The sequence below is a fragment of the Diceros bicornis genome, chromosome 38 (assembly GCF_020826845.1).
Source record: "Diceros bicornis minor isolate mBicDic1 chromosome 38, mDicBic1.mat.cur, whole genome shotgun sequence".
NCBI classification, from domain to species: domain Eukaryota; kingdom Metazoa; phylum Chordata; class Mammalia; order Perissodactyla; family Rhinocerotidae; genus Diceros; species Diceros bicornis.
In genome coordinates this window covers 16129261-16155799 of record NC_080777.1, presented here as the reverse complement: position 1 = coordinate 16155799, position 26539 = coordinate 16129261, and the positions used below count along the sequence as shown (strand labels likewise).

The 26539-nt window shown below is 38.0% G+C and overlaps 1 protein-coding gene across 2 annotated transcripts in view; it reads right to left on the bottom strand.

Moving 5' to 3' along the window:
• The window catches only part of ESRRG (estrogen related receptor gamma), a 222775-nt gene that overhangs the window by 148492 nt on the left and 47744 nt on the right, over positions 1-26539 (bottom strand). For both annotated transcript variants that reach the window (XM_058533697.1, XM_058533698.1), the window contains one exon: positions 6685-6801. In XM_058533697.1, the coding sequence (XP_058389680.1) occupies positions 6685-6801 (117 nt within the window). The remainder of the gene's footprint in view (positions 1-6684; positions 6802-26539) is intronic.

The following is a 26539-nucleotide window of genomic DNA, read 5'->3' as shown; positions in this document are numbered from 1 at the left end:
TTTTTATTTTAAAAATGTAACTTCAAATAAGTCTGACTGTTAGCAATACAGCAATCTGTGATGAGATTTCAGATGCCCACAAAAATAAAACTCTACTGACTGCACTTCAATATATTGACAAGAGATAGCAAGAATTGAGAGGAAATATGAAGAAAAAGTTTTTCAAACATAGATAAAAATACATAATCAAGACTTCAGTTCCTAAGTATTTAAATGTCTCTTAATTGCTCTACTGTTCCTTCAACTCTCAATGCTGTTAACTTTGACAAAAATAACATACTTCTTGCTTTTCTAAAAAGATGAAAAGCATCCGAAGAATTATTCAGTTAAGACAAAATTAACAAAATAGCACAATTCACTAGCCATATCTATCAAATCATACTTCTTATTGTATTTTCAAACTTATGGATATAATCATCATCATCATAATTATAAGGATCTTTGTGTCATATATTGGGATAATGTTTCTGTGGAAATTATATCTTTTTTTAAACAAAATTTATGTAATTTTAGAATAGAAGAGATGGGCGAGGAAGTAGGCGAACTGCTCCCCTTCACATATGGAAATGAAGACAGAGTTGAATGGACTTGCCCCAAATCACAATTCTAGGTAGTGGAAAAATCAGAATTAAAAGCTAAAGCACAATATTTTGCCAGACACATGGGGAAAGCTCTCAGTTAATACTTATTGAGGTGTACTAAAACTTATTTCCATCCTCTGATTTTTTCCACTATTCTCTGATACGAAAATGTCCTCAGTAAAATTTAATGTACCTACGAGGTTAGTGGAATTCTTGTATTTCTTCTTGCACATTTAAAAATGTGCAGGATTTGTCCATTTTCTTTGGTAGACAAAGGAATGAGTTCTCTTTTCTGAATCTACATCAGGAATTAAAGGCATTCTTCACCTATAATGTGGTTGGTAAAAACTTGTGCTTGGCTTGAAGTCCCTTATCCTTTTTTTACTGTTTTTATACTGTCGTCAATAGAAAACAATATATATTTTCCTTTTTATATTGTTCTTCCTTTTTATATTGTTGTCTCTCTTCACTTGACCTAAGGCCAGATATTAAAGACTAAATTTCCTCTTGAAATTTCTGAGGAAATTTTCACCTATTGAGTTGCTTCTATGAAAAGTTTGGAAAGGACCCCTAAGGCCATTAATATTACCAAAGAATAACAAATTTTACATGAATTTGTGCTAGTTCAGCAGGTCAATATGATATGATATCCAGATTCTAGCTCATAGCGTCTCCCGCCAACCATCTGCCAGACTCCGTGTCTATGTTAGCTTTCTTTCTTTTCACAAAAACCTCACAAGGTAAGTTATATCTTCTATCCCATATTTACAAATAAACAGGCTGAAATAAGTGAGTCCTAGAGGTTATATAAGTTGCCCCGGGTCCAAAAGATGGTAGAGACAGGACTTCAATCTAGATCCACCTGACGCTAAAGCTTGACCCTTACTGCCTCCAACAACAAGAGCTAATATTGATCTGGTCCTTATTCTAGGTCACGTGGTATGCTGAGCACTTAACCTGCACTATCTTATTGGATATTCACAACAATACTTTATTTGCAAATATTATTATTGCTATCATCATTTTTCAGATGATGAAAAGGAAGGAAGATTAGAAAGGTTAAGTAATGCTTTTTTTAAAGGCAAAGTAAAAAGCACACTACCTTGGGATGAGATAACTAAACTTGCTCCATGCTGCCTTGATTCATCTACACTTTGGCATACAGGCTGACCTGGCCGGGGATTATAATGTTGTGCATAAATGTGTATCTATTGTTCTCACTTGCAAAAGTTAAAGAAAAATACTTGAGTTGCCTAAGGGGAAACCAGCATGCCAATAAACAGCAAAAAGCCCTTCAATCCTTTGATCAGTGAATTCTGTATCTAAATAAAATAATTATTGCTTTCATAAAGTGTCTCCGTTCGCCATGATAGAGAGAAAACAGAACAGAATGTCCTACAATAGCCTTTAAATGACCAAAGAGAGAGATCAAAATAAAAATAAATCTTGACCCGATTTATAGGTGCACCTTGATTAGTTCTTGTTTTTTCCTTCAAATGAGCAATACCTGAAAAAAATGAAAAGGGAGTGTTGAGCCCAGATATCTTGTAATAGATGGGTTTTCTCTGACATACAGTACGGTACAGTGCTGAAAAAATGATGCTGGCCCGTCATTCGTGAGGCTCATCAGCAGAGCCCAGAAAGAGAGAAGGGGATTTTTTAGGATGCAAAATGGTACAACCACTTTGCACCATTTAGGATTTGAACAAACCATCATTTTTTTACCTGTACTTCTCAAAGTCTTGTTATGTTGTGGTATTTCATTGTTTTCTCTACACAACTGTTTCTTTGCTTCAATTGATAACAATTTTTTGATTCAAAAATTCTAATGTTAAAATCAAATGTTCATTCAGATATAATTCTGGTGCTGGCTAATGAGAAATTATATCTTATAAGAAACGTGAGGCAACTGGAATTGTTTACCCACTAAGTCATCACTTCCCTTTTGCTCCTCACATCGTGGGTAGAAATGCCAGTCAATAAAACTGAGGATTATTATTTTTAAAAGAGTAAGAGTCTCATTTTTCTATAAACCACCTTTTTAATGAAAACTTCTTCATTTCCCTCAGGCAGCACTTTATCTAAGATGTGTTTAGCCAGTGGAATAAAAATACCTGTTAAAGGAAAGAAGATTCCCATCAAAGCTGTTGAAATCTGATTTCATTTCAGATTCTAGAACTAATGTTGTTTTTTGTTTAAATAGATTTTGTCCGTCAATTTCCAGACCTGCTGTGCCATCAGCCTGTATGGACTGCTGTGGTCAACACGGGGGTTGTAGCAGCAAATTTTATTATGAACTGGTAATTGAATTGAACAGGTTTACATTTGAATAGATTTACTACATCATGATCTCTGACATGCTACATGGGACCGAAATCCCTCTCCATCCATAAAGATACATTTAAGATGTTATCATTCTCTCCAGGCTGAGAAGGCAAGTCTTGAGCCAAGGAGATGGCCAAGCATAATTGTGTATTTATATGCAGGGTGTAATGCTATATTTCACTGCATTTTTTTTTAAGTTCAAAGAAAAAGAATATTCTATATTTACTTAAAACCATTCCATCCTTTCTAGTGGGGGGGACAAGCTTAGAGAACTGACATTTTCCCATCCAAGTGGGCATAAGGAAGTAAAGGAAAATAAATTATTATTTGAGTGTATCAGCAACAGCAGCAACTCCCTTGAAAACAGACCCTCTAAAGGCTTGATAACAGCAACTGAAGAGGTGTGAATTACAGATAAGCATAGTCCCACTCACTTTCACCAACAATGTTTAATTAAACACAGTTCACACCTCTTCAGTCACTCTAACCACCCTTCAGGATTGCTCTTGCTTGAAAATCACAATGGGGAAAATTATTTAGTGGATATTTTTTCTACTTCTTCCTTAAACCTGGTAGCACAAACGGTTGAGTAAATTACAGCAGTGAAATCAAACTGATCAAAAAAATTCTATCTACCTGGACATGGAGGCATAGCTCCACGCACTTTAGTTTTTGAAATAAAATCCAAATCTAGGATACATGACTTCAAAGATTTTTTTTCCTTTCTTTTCTTTTTTTTTTTTAGTGAGGAAGATTAGGCCTGAGCTAACATCCGATGCCAATCCTCCTCTTTTTGCTGAGGAAGATTGGCCCTGGGCTAACATCCGTGCCCATCTTCCTCTACTTTATATGGGACACTGCCACAGCATGGCTTGAGAAGCGGTGTGTTGGTGCGTTCCCCGGAATCCGAACCCGAGAACCCCAGGCCGCTGAAGCGGAGCGTGTGCACTTAACCACGTGGCTGGCCTCCAAAGTTTTAATTGAGATATTTATATCATTTAAAAAAATTGATTTTCTTTTGAAAAATAATGAGTCCTCAACTACCAACTCTTAATTAAGCCTCTTTGAGCATAAATTTAGTTTGAGTCTCTACAGCTCAACTAAGTGGCAATATGAAGACCAAAAATTGACCGTCAATCACTGATGATTATTATCGCTTATATTCTGAAATACGTTTTGTTTGTTATTCCGCTCTAGGGTTTAAGGCAATTACTAAGATCGAAAAAGTTTTCCACCTGGAAAAAGTAACCCTCGGGGGGCGGCCCAGTGGCGTAGTGGTTCAAACTGTACTTTTGGCATTTTTCATATAAGCTTTCTCTAGCAAGAGCAACCATATGGGCCTTTGTCGCTGTTGCATCATCAGAGCCTAGAATAGTGCCTGGTACCTGGGAAGAACTTAATAACTATTTAGCAAATGGATTGTAAATGTAAAACATAACTGTGAAAAATCCTAACAGCACCAAAGACGGTATGGTGAAAAGGGGAAGATTACCCCATCCTCACTTTTATTCACCAGTGTAACACCATCACCAATCTTTATCCTTCCTTCCACGGCTCTATGCATATACCATTGCACTGTATATCTGCCGCCTTCCATTCTTTCTCCTTTCTCTCTCTCTCTCTCTCTATAGATACACACACACACACACATATATACAATGTATTTTTTTTTTTTTTTTTGCTGAGGAAGATTTGCCCTGAAATAACATCCGTGCCCATCTCCCTCTATTTTGAATGTGGGAGGCCCACCACAGCATGGCTTGATGAGTGGTATGTAGGTCTGTGCCTGGGATCCAAACTTGAGAACCCCGGGCAGCCAAAGGGGAGCAGGCAAACTTGAGAGCTTTTTTGGAGGTTCCAGCAGGGGCGCACAGCTACTCGTATACCCTTGATGGGAGAATGGTCCTCCTCTATCGGGGAAGGTCGTCCTCTTCAACCCAGCACGCAGCTTCGCGAGGGACGCACATGGAGCGGTGAGGGAGGAAGGGGACACCCCCCTAGCCAGCCAGATCAACCAAATCAACCCTGGCGATAAATGGGGTGACAGATGTCCCGGCGAGATCGCCCTCATATCTGGAGCAGGCAAACTTAATCACTACACCATGGGGCTGGCCCCCCTCTCTCTCTACTTTTTAAATATAAATTATTATAAAAATTTTTATTTAATATAAATTTAATATAAACACATATTTTATATAAAAATATACTTATATATAAATTGAATCATACAACTTAGCAATTTGTTTTTTATTTTATTATTTGGCAATTTTTCTTGGTCATCTTTTCATAAGGCTTTAATTATAAAGTTATACGCTTATTTGTTTACAGCTCTTATCAAGTGGAAAATGAGAAGAATTTGAGAGAGTCTTCTTCGTTCCTAGTCAAGGGACGAGTTACTTCTTAGCGGACAAGACGCAGAGAAAGACAGCATGAATTCCACGTACCCAAATACAATCTGATCCACTCATCTTCTTATAACATTGTTCACAGTAAAAATCTTAGAATAAGAGCAAACCAGGAAGAATTATCAGATTTAGCAATGCCACACCTAACTGAAACTCAGGTTCTTTCTGGAGGAGTAAAACACTTGGATCTATCTGGGTTTAGAAGTTAAAAAAACACGTGATCTCCGGTAACAACAAAATATACCAACTCACAGCGCTGACCCCAGGGACAAGAATATTCTATGACTTAACAGCCATACATTTCAATATTTTATTTAGCTAATTTTCTTTCAAACTTCAAGTACGACGTTTTTACTTTGCTACTTTATAAAACTACCATATCTGTTTTAAACTCTGGCAAATTTTTGGAAGAGAAGGAAACAGTAAAATCTAAAGGCAGGATGTAATATACACATCTACAAAAGCACAGACATGTACAGAGATACATTAAAAACAAAAAACTTAACTAAATCTAGGCCTTCCAGAGAAAAGAACAATTTCTCCCTATCTCCTAGCTAAAATATTAGTTTTACTAGACATGTTGAAATACACAAATATTTCAGCACCTTTGATATCGATGGAGGAGTTGAGTGAATTCTAGAATCTGACTATGTGGGTTCCGTTCCTGGCTCCCCCACTTGTTAGCTGGGTGAACTTAAGCAATTTGTTTAGCACAGAATACATGTCCATTGTTACTATTTGGTATTTGTGGCTGTTATCCCCAACTGAAAGCAAATGGAAAACAATTTTAATATCATTATTACAAGCTCTTTATAATAGAAAATAAGTCCAAAAGATAAGATTAGGAAAAAATAGAGTGCTTTAAACCTAAGATTAATTAAAACAATGGTAGCTATATGAAGTGATATATATGTTAATTAGCTGGATTATGACGATTATTTGACAATAGATATGTATATCAAAACATTGAGTCATACATTTTAAACAAATACAATTTTTAGTTGCCAATTATGCCTCAGTAGAGATGGGAGGAATCTCTCTGTGAACCAAGTAATGAGAAGAAAAGCAAAAAGACAATGACAGTAGCCTCTTGGCTGTCCTTCATCCTTTGCCTTCTGCAAATTGTGCAGATGAAAAGACCAGAACTGCCAAGCATACCTGGTGGGTTTAGCTGTACATCCTGTCGATGTCAAGCAGTTAGCCACGAGGTATCAGAAAGTTCAGGTGTAAAGAAGGAGTATTCTGCCATTAGATTCAGGGTACTTACTGTTACCCCATTTTTTCCTGGTTTCTCTAACATTTTTGTGATTCTCTGCACACGCCCTCCCCCCATTCCCCACCCAACGCACAGGGCCACTGGCAAAGTGCCTTACCTTCCTTCAGCATGCCCACTTTCAAACACTTCATGAAGCGGCAAGCCTGGCAGGATTTACGTCTGCGCTTCGTGATTTCACATTCATTCGTGGCAGGGCAGCTATATTCTATATTACCTAAAACATAGAGTTAGAAGAAAAGAAGCTGTTAGATTTGCAAGATCCAGGAAATATTAGCATCTCCAGGCAATGCCAACTCTGTTACTGCTGCCCCCTTCCCTCAAAAAAAAAAGTCACGTGGGATTCATGAGGATGTTGCAAATGTCATGAAGCAGATGCTCTGCTGTCACCACTGAAGATGCATTGAGCAAGAAGAAGACGTAGGGTAAAGCTTTTCAAAAGAGAGTTTAAAATTCGCCTTTAAAACATTATGCTTAGTCCACCCACACAAAGTAACAGTCTTTCAGAATCTTAGGATCCAAAAGAAATTTCAAAGCAGACTATTTCCATAAAAACATAAACATCAAAACTGTATTCTTGTATCGTCCACCTTGGATGTCTTTTGGCTACGAATGCTCTGATGCATCAGCCTTATTGTCTTTCTGACACTGAAGAGTATAAACCTCACTGTGCAAAACAATCAGCAGGCTAATTTGGGACCTGGCAGTAAGCTCCCAGAGGGCAGGAACTGAAGTTACACGGTTCTTCCTGCCGCACTTACCAGAGCCTTACAGCAGAATTCTATGCGTGGTGAATGCTTACTGATGATGATGAAAATGATGATCATGTTTGTTACATTACTTGCATAATGAATGCTAAACACTCCAGCTCCATGGAAGTGTTATAAATAAGAACAAATCGCTATGAAATTATATTTTTAATATTCGAGTTTACATTATTTATGGTAGTACATGAACATTTTACATAAGGATGTAGCCAGAAGAAGATCCAAACTTCAATTCAAAATTTTTTCAATGAGCACCCATGACAGTGTGTGGGATGTGCTCTGGGGCCGCCTACAGCTTTGTAAAGAAGCTGCCTTTAAAATAAAGCCTCTGTCCCCTATCAGCTCTGTCACATAGTGCTTGAAGGTCTTTCGTTACTTCCTAACCCTTTCCCCTTGTGATTAAGTGCATTAGTATCTTAATGAAAATGCATTCTGTTTATTGCCCTCTTGGGAAGGAGGAGGTCATCACACCAAACGCATAAATTGTCATCAGAGACGGTCCGAGCATAATTGCAATTTTGCTGCTCCATATTTGTAACACTCAGGGTCCGTCCAAGTCCCCTGGAACATACGCAGATTCTGGTAATGAGCATAGAGTCTGCCTGGGACCACAGCATTGATGAAATATTTCAGAGTTAATCACACTTTGTAAACACTGATTTATATTGACTACCTTTCTCCAGACTGATGTCTCCTCATTAAATACCACATTAGTGGATTGCAGGATTGTACAAAGACTCCACTACTAAGCAACTGCTAATTCAACAGGAAGTAATACCTAACTGCTTATAACTACTGAAAATTGGTTGAGTATGCACAACTTAAAAAAGAAAAAAAGCTGTGCATTATAAAACTTGAGATAAGCCTAGCAAAATTGTTTGACTAAATTAGCATTCTAATTCAGGGCATTTATAATAATAAAAGCAACTACTTTTTAACATAAGAGGTTAAATCACAAGAGTAATATTAATTGCATCAAGAGAAGCACACACCATCACCTTCTTCAGAGATATGACTGATGCTATACTCAGAAAACCAAGGATAAGTCAAAGGAACCAGACTGGCTGGGTCATGTCTGAGAATAAAAGAATTTGGAATCTGAACTTCTGATGAACCATATTTCACTGCAGAGTTTCTTTAACCATCACTGAAAATTTATTTTGCAGCAAGAGAGTGTTGCTAGTAATTTCCTAGGGGTTAATTAGTATTCTACAACCAAATCCTTCCACTCCACATGGCTCTCCTCAAACTTATTTTACTTTTTTATTTTTCAGTGAGGAAGATTTGCCCTGAGCTAACGTCTGTGCCAATCTTGCTCTATTTTGCATGTGGGACGCTGCCACAGCATGGTTTGATGAGCGGTGTGTAGGTCTGGGCCCAGGATCTGAACCCGCGAACCCTGGGCCACCAAAGCGGTGGGCACGAGCTTAATCACTAAGCCACTGGGCTGGCCCCTCCTTATACTTATTTAAAAAGAAACTCAGGTTTCTGCTTTCTTAGGAAGAGCTAAACAATGATGAGTTAGAAAGAAAAAAATGTTTTCCAAACAGCGTTTCTTTCCCTTTTTTGTTTCTGAAAAGTCCATAACGAAGTCATATCTTGTTCACTTTTTAGTATCAAGGCTTGAGCACTAGTCCCACACTTTTAACCTAGTGCTGGAAACTTCTACCAGGATGATCCACCATCACACACATAATCATCTTTCCTTTCAAACTAGTTCCTCCTCCTCTTTGAAAATTATATCCTCACCCATCACAACAACGCACTTCTGACAGGAAGCTAAGTCAGTATGTGTGAGCCCACACCTGGACATGGCAGTTATCTCCTAACTGGGCGTTCTGTCTCCTCTAATCCATGCTGCATACCACTATCCTAGACCTCTTCCAATGACTGCTTTGATCGTGTCGCTGCCCTAATTAAAAAAAAAAAAAAATCAATGGAATCCTATGGCTTCCTGAATTAAATATAAAACATTAGACTAGCAAACAAAATCCCCGCCCCAATCTAACTCTCACCTACTTTTCCAGCAATATTACAATCATTACCTTATATGAACTTTCAGAGGCAGCCAAGTCCATATATTCATTTTTTGCTGTGTCCTTCAGACTTCCCTCTGAGAATGATCTCTCTCTGACCCTCTTTCCTTTTTAAAATTACTTCCAAGGCTCAGTGTTCAACTCAAATTCCACTCAAATCTTGCATGAAAGCTTCTCAGACCATCCTAGTGGAAAATGATTTCTTGGTTCTCATATCTTTTTAGAAACCCCCATCATACACAGACATGCCAGATTTTGTTACCCTTTTCACATGCATATGACCCATTAGATGGTAAGATCCTGGAGGCAAGGACCATGTCTTATGCCATACAGAAATCCCCCACCAAAAAGTAGTATGTATGTAAAATAATGCACTTAGAATTACTTAATATTTTCTTGATATCTCAAGGTCATTTTTATGAACATCAATTATGGTGCATTACCATCCTCGAGGTCGAGTGTGCTGGATGGCCTATTAGGAAGCAATATTAAGAACACTAGGAAAACCGCTCCACAAATAAAAAAAAGTAGAAGAAAATCTAGTTAATTTTTGAAAATCTTGAAAGGTAGCTTTGACAAAAAATGCATGGCAAAACAGGGAGCAATCATCAAGGGGAAAATGAGAAAAATACAAAGGCTTCTGGGGAGTAAAGTGTGAAAAGAAAAAAAAACTATAAGAGGCTTTAAAGGAAATAAAAGTGCATCTTGATATAAATAGGACAAGAATAAAAGAAAGAGAAGATATGAAAATACAGACAGATGGCACTAAAAGAGTTATTTAATTTTATCTTATTATAATACGTATTATTATTTACAAAATAGGTGCTCTAAGATTTGGAGCCACATTGGAGAAAATATTTAGGAGTGACTCAATAACAGTAGCTAAATCTATGAATGACCCTTCTATGAATGACTGAGTAAAGATTTTTAAATTTCTTCAAAAAACAGAAGGGAAATTGTCACATTGCCACAGGAGAGTTTTAGAGGACATATAAAAAAGTACTCTAAGTTCCCTTTCTAACCATTACATTCCATAATTCTTCAATGACAAAGAGAAACGTAGAGGCAGAGAAATTTTTAATAGTGCCTTAGAATGAATCCTTGAGGGAGGAGCTCTGTCTTATTCATTTCTGAATTCTCAGTGCTCATCAAGGAGCCTGCAATTCTGTATCAGGCACAGAGTTGAGATAGAAAGATGTAGTTCCTGTTCTTGAGGAGTCTATGATCTTACAGAGGAGACAAGACATGTAAACAAAACAACACAACTTAGTGTGTGGTGCAGTGGTTCTGTATTCTGTACTACCATGAAGGTGCACACACACACATTCCCACAAACGCAAGGATTACCCTTAGGAAAGTCAGTGAATTCTTCACATAGGAGCAAATGCTTGAATTATGCCAGGAAGAATGAATAGATGACTATCTTGGGGTAAAGCAATCTTCCCAAAGCCATAGGACACACAACATTTTTGTAAAACTGTGAATGGATAGAAAATATAGTGGTCCTGATTGTTTTCATAAATGAGATCTTTTCAGCTAAGTGTATAGAAATTGTTTATGATGAATCAGGTATCTTTCAGCCAAATCTCCTCTTTCAATAAATTCGTCTTGTATATGGATGATAACCTTGATTTCACTAAGTAACACTGGTTTATATCTTGAAAAACAAATCAACATCACTCTAAAGAACGTATTTGCTGGAGGGAAACCTCTCTAATTTCCAAGCTCTCCCATTGAGTTACCTAGTTCATCGTTGCTGGCTATGATCACCCGCCCAACAGTCTTTGATCCATGTTAGACTCTACAAAGATTCTGCTCTTGAAAAACCTTCCCTGGTGCTTTTTCTATTCAATAAAGGAAGCATTTTATCCTAAAAATGTGCTGCCCCAAACACCTGGGTAACAATGTTACATCTATTTTGGTAATGGCTCAAAGACGTTACTCCCAGTAGACCATATGATCTCTATGGGGCACTTGTTTTCCTCTAATTCACAAAAAGTGAAAACTAGACAAAAATATTTCCAGTAGCAACCGAGGTTACCTGGGAATGTTAATGCTGGACAGTCATTCAGGAGGATGCAGAAGTTATTGTACACAGTCTAGGATTCTCATTTCAGACACGGAGTTTTCTTGGATTATAGCTTGCGATTTTCTGGGACACATTTGTTAGATGGCACCAGGGACTGAATTGGGCAGCTACTGATGACACGACTGGAATTTTCCCAGTTTTGTCAATAGCTAGGGAAGTGTGCTCTGTTGCAGAGGGAACCAAATCAACATGGAAGCTCTGGGTTTTTAAACCAGGCTGACAAGAATGATAGAGCAATTTATAATATCTCCTGGCAGCTTTTCAGAAAGTCCTGGGCTCTGATTACTTATTTCAGAGTCTTTTGTACAATTAGTTTGCAGGCAATATAATTTTCTCACTTACTGCTTAATAGAATCTTGCAGCTAGCTGGCGGATAGAATAACAGGGTGTATGTAAAACTCCAGCCTGGAGTGCCAGTGGATAATTTGTATATTCCTTTCAGTCACTTAATGGACTTTTACAGTTTGGCAGTGAAAAGGCTGAATGATGTAAATTAGCATGGCATCTCAAAATAAAAATATATGTCAAATCTTTACTCGCGACTCGCATCGCTCGCACACAGTAATGATGCATTTGGCTTTATGTAGTTCCTGAGAGTTGCCCTCTTTTTCATACATACAGACATCATAATTGTAAAACCAATTTGAAAGCATCTGTATATTTCCCTCAATTGTTTTAATTTTATTAACAGAACCAAATGGCTTGAGATGACCCACAGGGCACTCCAAGTGGGGTTTATCCAATTGTTTTCCAACATTAAGTGATTTAAAAATAATGGGATTTGCCTCAGTACACAATTACAGAGCATTAAAACCATGCAGGCAATAATCTGTAGTATTTTTGTTTTAAGTGCCCAAAAACATAAAAAAAGAAAGAAAGAAAACCCTCTCTTTGTTGTAGAGTAGTAAAGGGTTTTCCATACAGCGACACAACTTTCCTTTCTTTCTTATTTTTAATGCTCCTTTGTTTCTAGCTACTTTCTGCTCATTCCACCTAAAAAAGAAAATAATACTATCTATAGCTGGGACTACATAATATGGAATAATAATTTATTACACATCTGTAGCAAAAAAAGTCATAATCCTATCAATGTGCATATAAGTTAAGGGTGCTATTTTTTTTTTCAAAGAATACACTCTAAGTTAGACTTCAAAATAAGTTACCTAGGGACACAATACCTGTTCCCAAGGGATTGCTCTGAACACTTTTTGCAGCTTCCTTTAGAAATGCCACTGCAGTCACTTTACAAGCTATGGGGGGAGTGAGGGTGGGGGAGGAAGAAGTCAAATTATATGTCATTCATATTCACTCAAAACAGGCCTCCCTATCACAAGATGTGATGCCAAATTATTTTTGTCCATTATTAAATTTTAAATCTACCTTCAAATTTCAAAGATCTTCAGATCACTGAAGATATTTCAAGAATCTGCCTCAAGCTCTAACAGAGGATGCTCAAAAATATTACAAGGAATGGCAGTGCCAGACGACTAAAGGGACCCCACACCACTGCAAAGTGGAGGCTGTAGCATGTTGAGGTGGTGGGAGGAAACGAGCGTCCTAGCAGGTTAATAGTCACATCCAGTTCTTATCAAAGCAATTTCATATGTAGGGTTAGCCAAAGTCTCAGGGTCTTTTCCTTTCTGCTGTCCCTCTACCCCCTAAAAAACGAGGTGGGAGACAGGTGGGTATAGAAAAGGTCTTTTGATATTTGGTTCTTTAAGGTTCTACAGGATTAAATTCTGATAACAAACACAGTATATAAGAGCCATGATAGTAGCTTGGCACAAATTGCTGCATTTTCACAGTGATGCTCAGGCCTAGCTCCCAAACGGGAATTGATGATGCTTTACTTTTAAGGAAAAAAGATCAGAAAGAAATCCACAAGCAGCCAGGCTTATATACCCTGAGCAATGTCCAGTGACTGGAGACTGAGACCACACACTCTGGTTTCATCCTCCAGTGAACTGTGTTGGGAGGGTCACCGAGCCGACAGTGGGCACCAGCATCGACCACTTCTCTGTATGGTATATCTAATCACAAGAATATATTTCCCCATTGTATTGAATAAAAAATGATTTAGCAGGAAAACAATGCTATAAAATGGGGTTAAATTACTTAGACAATTTTTTTCCAGTTGTTTAAACTGGAAAGACATATCCTGCCTCAGTTTCCCCCAAATTTGTGAATATGGCCATTCCTTTATTGCTTTAATTCTGCAACAATTAACTCAACACTAGGCACTGTGCACGTTCATGTCAAAGAAAAGGTGGAAACAATTCTTGTATGCCCATTGTATGTCCATCCTTAGCATCCTGCCTTCTTATGGGTCAGGAAAACATCTGAGGATGAATGAGTGAGCGCAGAGGAGGAGAGAAGAGGGAGGAAGGTATAGCAGACCTAGGTCTAAACTCCAGCTCTGCCGTTTATGAGCTGTGTGAACTTGAACTGTTACTTTACTTGTATTACTCTCAGTTTGCTAAATTACAGAAGAGGAAAATTCATATCTGCTTTATAACACTGTAAGCATAACATGAAATAGATGTATTAAAACCACATATGGTTTTGATCTCCCTACTGAGAAGAAAGGAGAGAAATATTGTAAGATTCCATTGGTTATTAAATACTTTGACTCTAAGACCTAAATCTGGAGTTTGGGAATAGTATAAAAACAACCTTCCTCGGATTTATGCAACGGTGTGAAAATGAATATGCCATTCACCCAGAGAAGTTGAAAGAGGATTTTGCCTTGCCAACCACTACAGCACATATAGTTATATTTTACAGATACTAAGAGGAGAGGAAGAAGTATAATAATTCAAGCTATTTTTTTTAAGTACCAAATTGTCTAAGAAGTAAATTTCCAAGACATCAACCACATCTTCTCGTGAACATTTCCTGTTACCACAGTGGAGTTCATAAACTGCCTATGACTGGGTGTAATCTGATTATAATTGAAGGTAAAGTATTTGCAAAACTCTTCAAAATCTCAACCCAGTCGTATCTCTTGCTACAGTCCTAGGTCAATCTCTACCCCTATCCCGACCACCTTGTCTGACTCCCACGCTGAATTACTCCAAGTTCCTAGAAAGCAGCATTGTCTTTCCTGGTCATCCTCCTCATGTGTTTATCATTTCTTCAATAAAGCTCTCCCACAAGACGGAGGTAGGGGTCCCTAGGGGCTGTAACTAGTTCATCTCACACTTATCTTCAGGTGACTCCCTCTCTTAGCACTGAACATACTTTATTATATGTGTCTATTGAATTGCCCATCTCCTGTCCCAACTGCATACTCCTTGAGGGCAAGGACTTACTCCCCTGAGAGCCTTCTGTGTCCAAGAGAATTTCTAGTCAAGCCGTAGGAAATACTCACTATCTGTCAACTTGATTTTTAGCAATCCTATTCCTCATTCCATCATTTTAATGGTTAACCCCAAATTATTCATTAAAAAAAAAAAACCTAAGTATAATCAATTGGACAGAATAAAACTGACCACAATCTACCAATAATATATCATTTGGCCTAAAGCAACACAGATGTATAGGATATTAGACTTCAAAGAGATCCTAAATTCCAGTTGGTTCAGCGCCCTCATTTTACGCAGACCACAGAGATATGAATGAATATGCACTGACCTACCTATGATCACCTGACCTTCTTTACAAGGATAAGGGTTAGTTCATTGCAGAAAAAAGACTAAAACTCAAATTTTCTGACATCCAGTCCAATGCTCCCTAAATGCACTCATTAAAACTCACATTGCAATACCTATAATAAACACTAAGAGTGCCAGGCACTCCTCTCTGTGCTTTACATATATGAACCCCCATTTTGCAGATGAGAGAATTAAGACACAGAGAAAAGAGGTAACATACCCAGAATCACATAGCTAATAAGTGCCAGAGCCAGGATCTAAACCCAGGCACTCCGGCTCCAAAGTCTATGCTCCTAACTACAAGGCAGTGCTGCCTGACTCTCATCTTTTATAAGTAATTAATTGAGTGTCGTTTGGAATAGAAATAAAAAATGAAATTCTATCTTCCGAGAGGGTGTTTTGTGTAGCTGTTGTTGTTGCTGTTGTTGCTGGTTGGAAAGGAAATTTTGATGCCTGGGAGGGATAGGATGAGGGTGGATCTTGGCATTGTCTTTTGCTGTTGTCAGGCTTATGGGGCAAGGGCAGCTGTGGCAGAGGATAGGGTTGCTTTTAGAGAATGGAATCTCTCAACACCTCCCAAAGAAATCCCTCAACTTGTCTCTGTACCCCTCTGGTTTGTGACCAGTTTAATTCCACAGAAACCAAACAGACCACGTCACCAAAGCAACAGGTGTCAAGTTGTAAACAATGCATTTTAAAGATCCCAAATAATGCTATTGTTCATGATGGGGGGGGGGATTAATCTATAATCAGGACGGCATGTTCTGAAATATGTTTAAAAGAGAATAATAAGCATATCATAAAAATACACTCATTGATGAAAATGATGGAGAATATGAATATCTCTCACCCACAGTGTGCAAAAATTCAATGTTTTCCGCTTCCACGTGATGTTATCTTCTCGGGAAAGGCAACTGTTCTCCTGCAGTATGGAACGCATCCCCTACATGATGTGTACAGCCACTTCATCTTAGTTTTTAAGCTTCTGTAGTGTAGGGGTGGGGTCACAGAAGTCTTCATAAAAGAGCTCAAAAATGACACCGCCACAAGAAAGCCATTGTATCTGAGCTCATCATAACCCCCAAATCTGCTATGCTCAGTATCCAACATCAACTTTTATATGTTCTTTCTCTATCTACAAATTTTAAACAACCTTGATAGAGTCAGCCTCTCTCTCTTTTAAAACAGACAACTAAAAAGAAAGGTTTGTTAATAAAATACTCTTGGTGAAAGAAAGCGATGCTAAGTAAGTCTTATGCATCCACTATCTTTCAATGGAAAACGTTTCAATGTCTACATTTTGCAGTGGCAGTTACCAATGGTACAGTGAGTCCATACGACAAGTGTGCAGGCATTTGGATCCTACCCCATGTGACCAAAGCAAATGACTCAAATAGGAACTTGACTTCATACCAATCTTGAGATTTTCCTTGTACCTTTAACAGGTGAAAGCAAGCACATCCTTTCCCAATAGTGTCCCTAAGTGCTTCTGTTCTTGAATGCTATCAATGTGCCCAGAACTTTGTCACAAAAGAGACGTTGGGGGGCCGGCCCAGTGGCGTAGTGGTTAAGTTCGAGTGCTCCGCTTTGGCGGCCCAGGGTTTGCAGGTTCGAATCCCAGGCGCGGACCAATGCCCTGCTCATCAAGCCATGCTGTGTCCCACATACAAAATGGAGGAAGATGGGCACAGATGTTAGCTCAGGGCCAATGTTCCTCACCAAAAAAACAAAAAGAGACATTGGTGTTAGATTCTTCCTTCAAGATCAAGTTCAGGTATTCAACAGGTATCTATATGCATCCTCCAAAGTTGGTACAGATTTTGGGAAATCTTGCTTGATACAAGTGATGGTAACTGATGTCTACTTAAACTGTAGGAGGTGGTGTAAGAGCAATCACAAACAAGATGCTGGAATCAAATTGGCTTCAAGTCCTGGTCCTACCCTTTGCTGTGTGACTCGGAGAAAACGTTCAAATTTGAAGTTACTTTCTTTGTGAATGAAATGCAGATGGGTTCTAAGAACTGCTACCTTACAGGGTTGCTGTGAAAATCAAATGAGACCGTGGTATTTAAGGTACCCAGCAGAGTGCCTGACACAGAGTGAGCACTGATTATCGACAATAATGACAACATTGTAACTATACCCCGGGGGAGGGATTCAGGATGCAGAAGAGCTAAGAGGGACTTGAGAAGGCAGAGAATTCCTTCTGGTCCGGTGCTAGTAAGCCAAAAGGCTAGTAGGGACAGTAGGTCTGTTAAATCAACAGGCACATTATAAGAAGTACCAGCAAACAAACATTGAAGAAAGAGGAATTACTAATTACCCCAAGGGTCAGGAACTCAGATAGGGCTGCCAGCTGGATTGAGAATAAAACAGAGAAAGTCCAAGAGCTAGGAAAACTCCAAACGTGTAGTGTTTGTGCCTGAAGATTTTCCTCTCTGAAATGAAACCCGTGCACCTAAACTGTCAGCTGTGATAGGGATTGCAGAAAAGTGCCCGGCATTTCCTCCGGGAGGAAGAGTACAGAGGAAAAGTTAGCCAGGGAGGGTGGGGAGTTTCCTGTTTGGTGAAAGCCCAGGGGAGGTAGAAGGGATGCCTCGCTCTCTCCTCCTGGAACCTTGTTTAACTCTCGCTCCTTCATATAATAGCAGGGGTCCACAAGCTTTCTCTTCAAGGCCTACAGTGTAAATATTTCAGCTCTGCAGGTCCTTCAGTCTCTGCTGCGACCCCTCCAATAAAGTTCCAATAAAACTTTCTTTAGCAAAATGGATTTGGCCCCCGGGGCCTTGGTTTACTGATCCCTGATCTAAAACATATGGACAAAAGATTGCAATGATACTTCACAATCTATTATTCATTATTTCCATTCTTGTTCACAATCCTGTAAAGTAGCTTCCCACAAGTTAAGTACAGCTATTAGAAAAGGAAGTCTTAGTAAATTGATAAGAAGAATTCAATGGAAGAATGAGTTGGAGGGCTTTTGCTTTAAATATTTACAACATTCGAAATCGTTCTGCATATAAAACATAGTCTGAAGACTCTGGGGAACAGTGAGGGTGTTCCAGAAGCAAGGAGGTACCTTGGGAATAGTAAAAATGCTTTGGAGGTGGTAGGAAAAAAAAAGATGAAATCGAGGACAAAATCTTGGGCTAGATTCATTCTTTTGAAGATTCTTGTACTTGCCTCTGATCTTCCTCAAATGGAAACTATGTTAATAGTATGCACTGAAAAAATGGATATCAGAATGCAGATTTTGGGTGTACTTTCTGATTCACTCTAAAGGTACAGTCAGATTTCAAGCTCTAAATTCTAAATTAATCAAGATTTCCTTGTCCTAAATTCTCTTCTTTCTAGTATTACTCAGTGATGCCCTATAAAAAAGTATATAAAAATGTGGTTGTTTCTTTAAGCTTGTTCAAACCAAAATAAAACAAGATTTAATCCCAAAGAATGTAATTTTTTTCTTTAAAAATACAGATACATTCATATAATCACGGTTTTTTTCCTCCCTCCTTCTGACTAGTACTCATCATAAGAAAAAAAAAAATAAATCAATTCTGAGCTGTCTTCAATCGTGGTCACAAAGTTTATGCAAATGGACAATCATCGTCACATCAAAACAGGAAGAAAAATAAGCATTTTTCCTCCTGAAATCAAGAATTTAAGAGTCTGGGAAGTATTATCAGTGGTGTGTGTGGAGGTACATTTTTAGGATCAATTGAAGACTAACAACTAAAAATCGAGTGGTGAAATGAGTGTCAGCAGATAAAAATTCAGAAAACTGAGACAGAAAACTGATAGAGTGGGACTGAAGAGTTGAACTCTTAAACCATATTTAGGGCGTTTCTGAAAATGAATTATAAAAAATTAGATATTTTTAAGACTCACTTCTGACTGCCTCCTTTTTAAAAACCTTCAATATCATCTCATCATAACTGTGGGAATATTCTTAATTACCCATTCTTATTTTATTTTAACAACTTAATGGAAAATTTTGCCCATAAACTAAAATCTCTCAAGAAAAATTCAGTCTAAAATTATTCAATGCTTTCAAAGCTTTTAAAATATACAAGGCAGGGTAATGAGGAGTTAAGAGATCAGGCTCTGGGTTCAGACTGTCTGAGACCCAGTCGTGTTTGGGCAATTACTTCTTTGTGCCTCAAGTTCCACATCTATAAATAAGATAGTATAATAATATTATAATAGTAGTATCTACTTCACTGAGAGGATGGAAGAATTAAATAAGATAATTAATGGAAAGCACTTAGAACAATGTGTGGCATATTGTAAAAACTAATATATTCATTATCACTATGACAAATTAATAAATTCTTCATCTATTATTGGTAAAGGCACTGTACTAACTCAAGAGGCTGAAAACAACTATTTATATTGTCCACATATGTAATTACTTATGGATAAGCCAAAGGAGGTAAAATATTAGAACTTCAAATTGGGGAGCATCTGAAACTCCTCAAAAATGTTTAAACATTCTCCTCACACTCCTTAGGATGGCCACTATCAAAAAAAAGAAAATACAAGTGGTAGAGAGGACACAGAGAAACTGGAACCCTTGTGCACTCTTGGTGGGAATGTAAAATGGTGCAGCCATTACGGAAAACAGTATGCAGCTTCCTCAAAAAATTAAAAATAGAATTATATGATCCAGTAATCCCACTTCTGAGTATATATCAAAAAAATTGGAAACAGGATCTCAAAAAGATATTTTACACCCATGTTCATTGCAGCATTATTCACAATAGCCAAGAGGCAGAAACAACCTAATATCCACTGATAGATAATGGATAAAGAAAATGCATTATATACATACAATGGAATATTATTCAGCCTTAAAAAAGAAGGAAATCCTGTCATGTACTACAGCATGGATAACCTGAGGACATTATGCTAACTGAAATAAGCCAGTCACAAAAAAGACAAATATTACATGATTCCACTTATAGGAGGTATCTAAAGAAGTCAAACATATAGAAATATAAAGTAGTATGATATTTACCAGGGGCTGGGGAGAGGGGATAATGGGGAGTTGTTCAATTGGTATAGAGTTTCAGTTTTGCAAGAAGAAAAAGTCCTAAATATCTGTTGTACAACAAGATGCATATAGTTAACACTAATATACTATACACTTAAAAATGGTTAAGATAGAAAATTTTGTTATGTATTTTTTATGTTATGTGCATTTTATGTTATATGTATTTTATGTTATGTGTTTTTTACAATAAAAAAATAAAATAAATTTTAAAAATTAATGTTGAAACACCATTTCTTTTAAATATAAACTTATATTTACTTTTAGTATAAACTAGAATGCTTTACCAGCATCCTTTACCTAATTTTGCTTTTACGTAAAACTTTTAAAATTGTGTAAGTGAACTCCAATGACAAGGCCTTGACGTTGTTGAGTCCCATTATCACAACTTCAAAAGAAAGTAAATCCATACAGTGTGTATACTTTATCACTCTAAGATATTATCTCAGTTTATCAAGTAATATATCAGAAAAATGAATCACTGCCCTAGGCTTTACCAGTAAACAAAAAAATTCTGACCCATGCCTCTGAACCCCACCCTGCCATTCCTTATAACTTGTCTCACAGCTTCCAAAACTTGAATTTTAACAAGTACTGATGTATCCTTTCCTCAGGGTTCAGCAAATCATACTGAGACACTGACTCCTACAACTAATTACTCAAAAAAGTGACCCACATTCACATCAATAGAAACTTCAGACAAAAAAATTCTCAACACTCATTTTTTGTTTTCTTCCCTACATTTAGGGTGAACGTTTCCATCTACTCTAACTGGATTTAGCCATAACCAATTTTGAGTTTCTTTATTTATTTTTTAATTATTTTATTGAAGTCATGTTGGTTTATAACATTGTGTAAATTTCAGGCATACATCCTTGTATTTCGGCTTCTGTATAGGCTGCATCGTGTTCACCATCAAAAGTCTAGTTTGCTGGAGGAAGCATCTTATCATGTCATTACTTTAACCTATGTATAAAAACATGCATTTTGAAAAATATAGAGTACAACATATCATTCCTATTATTTGTACTCGAGCATTTAATATGGTGCTCTGTAGACTGGGGCTATCCTAACAAGGTAATTTATTGGTTGTTTCTCTGAATGAAAACAGTGTTATTTGTCAGGGCTGGGTTCTGGATTAAGGGAGAACAAGAAAGAAAGAATGAAAGCTATTAGAATGTTAAGAGAGGCACTGATACCTTTGCTTGGGTGTTTATTGTATAATCAAAGAACGGCCTCCAGCCCCTACATCAAAACAGTCATCAGATAATACTAGGGTGACTAGGAGGGCACACCCTCAGGAAAGTCCAGTGATCTGCAAGAAAAGCAGCAGCCACACCCCACAACTTAAGAAGTCCCATCACAAATGTAAAAAGTCCACCTTGCTAACAGACAGGAAAGTAAAAGGCATTTATAAGAATTAATTGGAACCGATCCTTAAAGTCCCTCAGACCTGAGCATGTAAACAGTTACTTGCTGGGAGAAGGATTGCGTGCAAGGGCAGGAGAGCCTGTGGATTTGACAAGTGGTAGGCTAGGGCAGGCTAAGAAAAGAGAATTACTCACCAACAAAATCCTTGGAAAAAATGGCAATGAACTTCCTTTCTGAAAGAGAGCGACTGAGTCAGGAAGAGGTATGTTCACGTGGCCCAGGTGGCTCAGGACATAGGATGTTATCACCCTGCCACTAGGGAAGTACCAGGTCTCATGCCAGCTCCACCCACAATCAGCCTCTGAGAGCATCTTTCCTTCCTGTGGCTACTTCCCAGGACAGTGGCTCAGGTCTACCATGGAAAACTGATTTTATTTTCTGAGTGCAGAGGGTTTTGTTAAAGAAAAAAGAAGTTTCCAAAAATAAATGAAAGAGAGCATAGGCTCTTTTTTTTTTTTTAAATTTTATTATTGATTTGTTCTTTTTTTTTTTTTTGGTGAGGAAGATTGGCCCTGAGCTAACATCTGTGCCCATCTTCCTCTATTTTGTATACGGAATGCCGCCACAGCATGGCTTGATGAGCAGTGCGTAGGTCTGTGCCCAGGATCCAAACCTGCGAACCCTGGGCTGTCGAAGCAGAGTGCGCAAACTTAACCACTACGCTACGGGGCTGGCCCGCATGGGGTCTTAAGTACGCATATGTAAAGATAATCCAGAATAACATCGTTATTTTTTCTGATCCTATAATGTAGGCCATATCCGAGTAGAACTGATGGAGAATATATGCATATTACAGATATATTAGAAGTTCAGTGAAAATATGAAGAGAGAACTAAGTTTTAAAAATTATTAAAAAGCTTGTCCTTTTATTAATTGGAATTATTGTACTTTTAAGAATTAGTGATACTGCTACTACAAAACATCTTTTCTTTAAATAAAAATAAACGTAATATAATTTATCACAGGAACATGAAACGCATACTATACCTTCTTCCCAACCACTTTGAAGTAACATACACAGTAGAAGGGAGAGTCACTCATTTTGCAAACACACTGCTAAGAAAGTGAATTTCGTCTGCCTAATTTGACAAATTATCAAACCCCACTAACTTGAGAGTGAACTACAGTGGGACATTTTACCCTGGCATGAAAAGTTTTATTGCAAATTCATTTCCTCCCCGAATGCCATTGGCATATACCCCTCACATGGGACAGGTTCTTATCCAGTGTCACCCAACTGGAAAATATACCCTCTGAGTCAAAAGTTAAAATGATTCGTCGATTCTAAATGACTTTCAAAATACAGTAACATAATATGATGTGTTTAATAAACATGTAAATGACACCAGAGATTCTGGTGTCGCAAATTTGAATTCTTAATATCTGAAGGACAAAAACAGAGTGAAGATCATTACCTTTTCTTTTCCTTGATCAAAGACCAACCATGCAATTTAATCTCTGAAAATAATCACTCTTATTTTATACAACCTAAGATCCCACTTTTTGTCAGCCACTCTACATGTTACTTTATTTTAACTTACACTGAACTGTTTTCTGATTAGTTAGCCAATATATGCACTTACATGTCATAGTGAAAAGAGACTAGAAAATTCTGATCCCTTAAAAAGTAAAAATATTCTGAAGACTGAGATGATAGACTAAAGTTATCATGATAGAGAATTTGCTTTCAGTAAACAAATGATATGTATGCAAAGTTGCCTAGGAAGTCTTCTGGAATGAAAATCTTGGCAGTCAATACTAACTAAAAGGAAGATAAAGTGAGGGTGTTTTGGGCTAGCAGTTACCCAAACTATGACCAGCAGTCAAGTGGAGTCCTAGGCATGTTTTCATATGCCCCAAGCTCAGAGTGTTTTTTTATATTCTTAAACAGCTTAAAAAATAAAATAAAGCAAACCAGAGTATGTGACAGAGAAGGCATGTGACCCATAGATCCTAAGGTATTTACTATCTGATTAACTATCTGACCCTTTTCAGAAAAAGTTTTCTGACCAGTGGCTCTTTAACAACCTCAGAAGTGATGACAATTTAGGTCAATTCCTAAAAGTCAGAACAACCCATGGAAAAGGAATTACTACTCATTCATCCCAAGAGCTGGGTTCACTAAGCCAAAACTGAGAGAACTGAAACTATAAATTATGCTGTTTCCTAAAACATCCATTCATATAATACATATTATCTACCAACAGAGAAAGTCTGTACCACTAAATTTTACTATTAAAATAAACAGTGAAGGTAACAATTAAAATAGCAGAAGCAGAATAATATTTCTCATTTGGCAACATAAATGCATTTCCAAAAATCAGGCAAAGTTGTCATCAAATGCAAGAAAAAGTGGAAAAGTCAATTAAACCTATAACAAAAGCAAGCTCTGAGTTAAAGCAAATGAATTTTAGACAATATTTCTTTTGAAAATATTACCTCAATATTTAACTTAATACGGCACCCAAACTGATAATCACTGAGATTCTTCAAGTCAATTTAAACATTTCCAGATTCGTTTGGATTTTAATTTTAGAACACATTTAAGTTTTAAAGCTGTCATTTATAAACTGGGGTAATTATTTTCCCTAAACACTCTTCAAGTTAAATAGACAATATTTTATTTTTTTCCTTTGGAAGGTTCATATGTTGTTCATATACTCAATTTGTAAGTTCTTATTGCCTCCAGTGTTGCAAATATTCTAAGACTAAAATAGCACATGATGACAAAGAAAACATCCAGGAAAGATCCTCTAGGACTACACTTCAGGAAGGAGTCAGCAATTCCATACAGAAAAGAAGTCAGCGGCATCAGATCCTAGGGCTGTGCCCATAGCCTTTAGCATATGGCTTCCAGGCAAATGCTTGCTTTTTGATGCCCCATGTTTATGGTGATATTTAGGCTCTTATCAATGCAACCTTTAGACCCAGACAAGAAGAGCCCCTACCCAAAAGCCCTGAGCTTTAGAAGCATCCAGAGAGCAAGGAGCCCTTTAACAGACTAAGGGGATAAGCCCGGCTGCAGCAGACCCCCTTGTACCCCATGATCCCCAGTACCTGGGACTCTCAAATTCCATGGCGAAATCACCACAAAATCCCTTCCAGGGCCTGTGTGGGCCTCCCTGCTGGGTCTATCCTCTGGAAGGTGGCCTGGACTGGAGTGCAGTGCTCATGTGCACATTAAGAGGCCTCTGCATGGTCAAGGGGCAGCCGTTTGGAAGGGTGGATGGGCCCTGGACATGTGGGCAGGAGTGTCCACACTATATACAAGACACGACGGGAAGTAGAGGGGGAGGAAGAGAAATGGGCTAGCTGCAGGCTAAGGACCTGCTCTCCTTCTTCTGTCTCTTTCTGACATACAACTCCTACGAGTCTAAGAATTAAAAATGCAAAGCCGGCCTCCCAGGCCATTATGAAGGTGTATTTGTCAAATAAGAAAATAGAACAGGGCTGGCCCTGTGGCTTAGCAGTTAAGTGCGCGCACTCCGCTACCAGTGGCCCGGGTTCGGATCCCGGGCGCGCACCGACGCACCGCTTCTCCAGCCATGCTAAGGCTGCTTCCCACCTACAGCAACTAGAAGGATGTGCAACTTAGACATACAATTATCTACTGGGGCTTTGGGGAAAAAAAGGAGGAGGATTGGCAATAGATGTTAGCTCAGAGCCAGTCTTTCTCAGCAAAAAGAGGAGGATTAGCATGGATGTTAGCTCAGGGCTGATCTTCCTCACAAAAAAAATAAAAGAGAGAGAATAGAACATATTTTGCTCAGCAGTTTGTTACCTCGATTTATAAACTTTTAAATATTTACATATATGGTATGTGGGTGTCTACTATATTCCTGTCCTGGGTCCCACAAACGCTCCGATTGGACTTCAGTTCTCATAATGGTCACTCTTCTGTCTCAAGTGGAAAAGACATTCTGCTTCATTTCCTAAATCCCACAGGCTTAAGCTCAACTGGGAATCTGATGTTTTAGGCAAGTTCCAAAATCCCGGCTCCCTTTCTGATTTACCCGGTTTCCCATACACAGTCACAGCAAACGAAAAGTTAATTGATTACCATAAAACCAATGGACTTTCCAGTCAGCTCACCTAAATGCCTCCTAATATAAAAGGGCACCCTCTGTGAGGAATGGCTACGGGGAAAGAGTGTCCATTATCACAGCAGAAAGGTGCACAGCTGTGAGCTGAGAAAGGTTAGGCATCCTAGTTTAGCACCAAGGACACCTCTTTGTGCTACAGTACTCGAACCACCCAGTGCTTGAGTGTCCCAGTCATATAGCCAATATCAACCAAAGTCAATAATTTAGTGAGCACTTACTATGGACCAGGCACTTTCCAGTACATTCTCTCATTTAACCCTCGCCACCTGGGAAAGAGAGGTGCAGGGAAGTTAAGGTCTCTCTCAGCTGGTAAGTGGTTGAGATTTGGATGTGGTTTTATGTGAATCCAAAATCCAGGCTACAATAAATATCTAAAAAAAATCTCATATTTTTAAAAGTGGAGGAATAAAGGATGGCTTCTTGTCAGCCCTAGAGTGAACAGTTGAAACGGCTATATTAACCACACAAATACATATAAAAAAATATAAAGCTTATTTTCCATATTCTTATATAGAAATAAAAACTTCGGGGGCTAGTGTTCTACGCATTAAATAAGGAAATATGTCTTGACCTTTTTTGGGTATAAAGACATTTTCCTTCTATTGTCTCCTTAACAAGAGTCCATGGAAAACTCTTAAGGAGAAGCTCCAAAGAAAAAAAAAAAAAAACCCCAGTCATTTACGAATTGAGGCCAAAACTAGAATTAGAAAAAAATCAAAATAACGATATCACAAACACAAAAATTAATAAACCTAGAAAATTACAATGAAATCACCACTGCCACTGTCACCTTGCTGGATGATAGGGTAGAACTCTCAATGTCCTC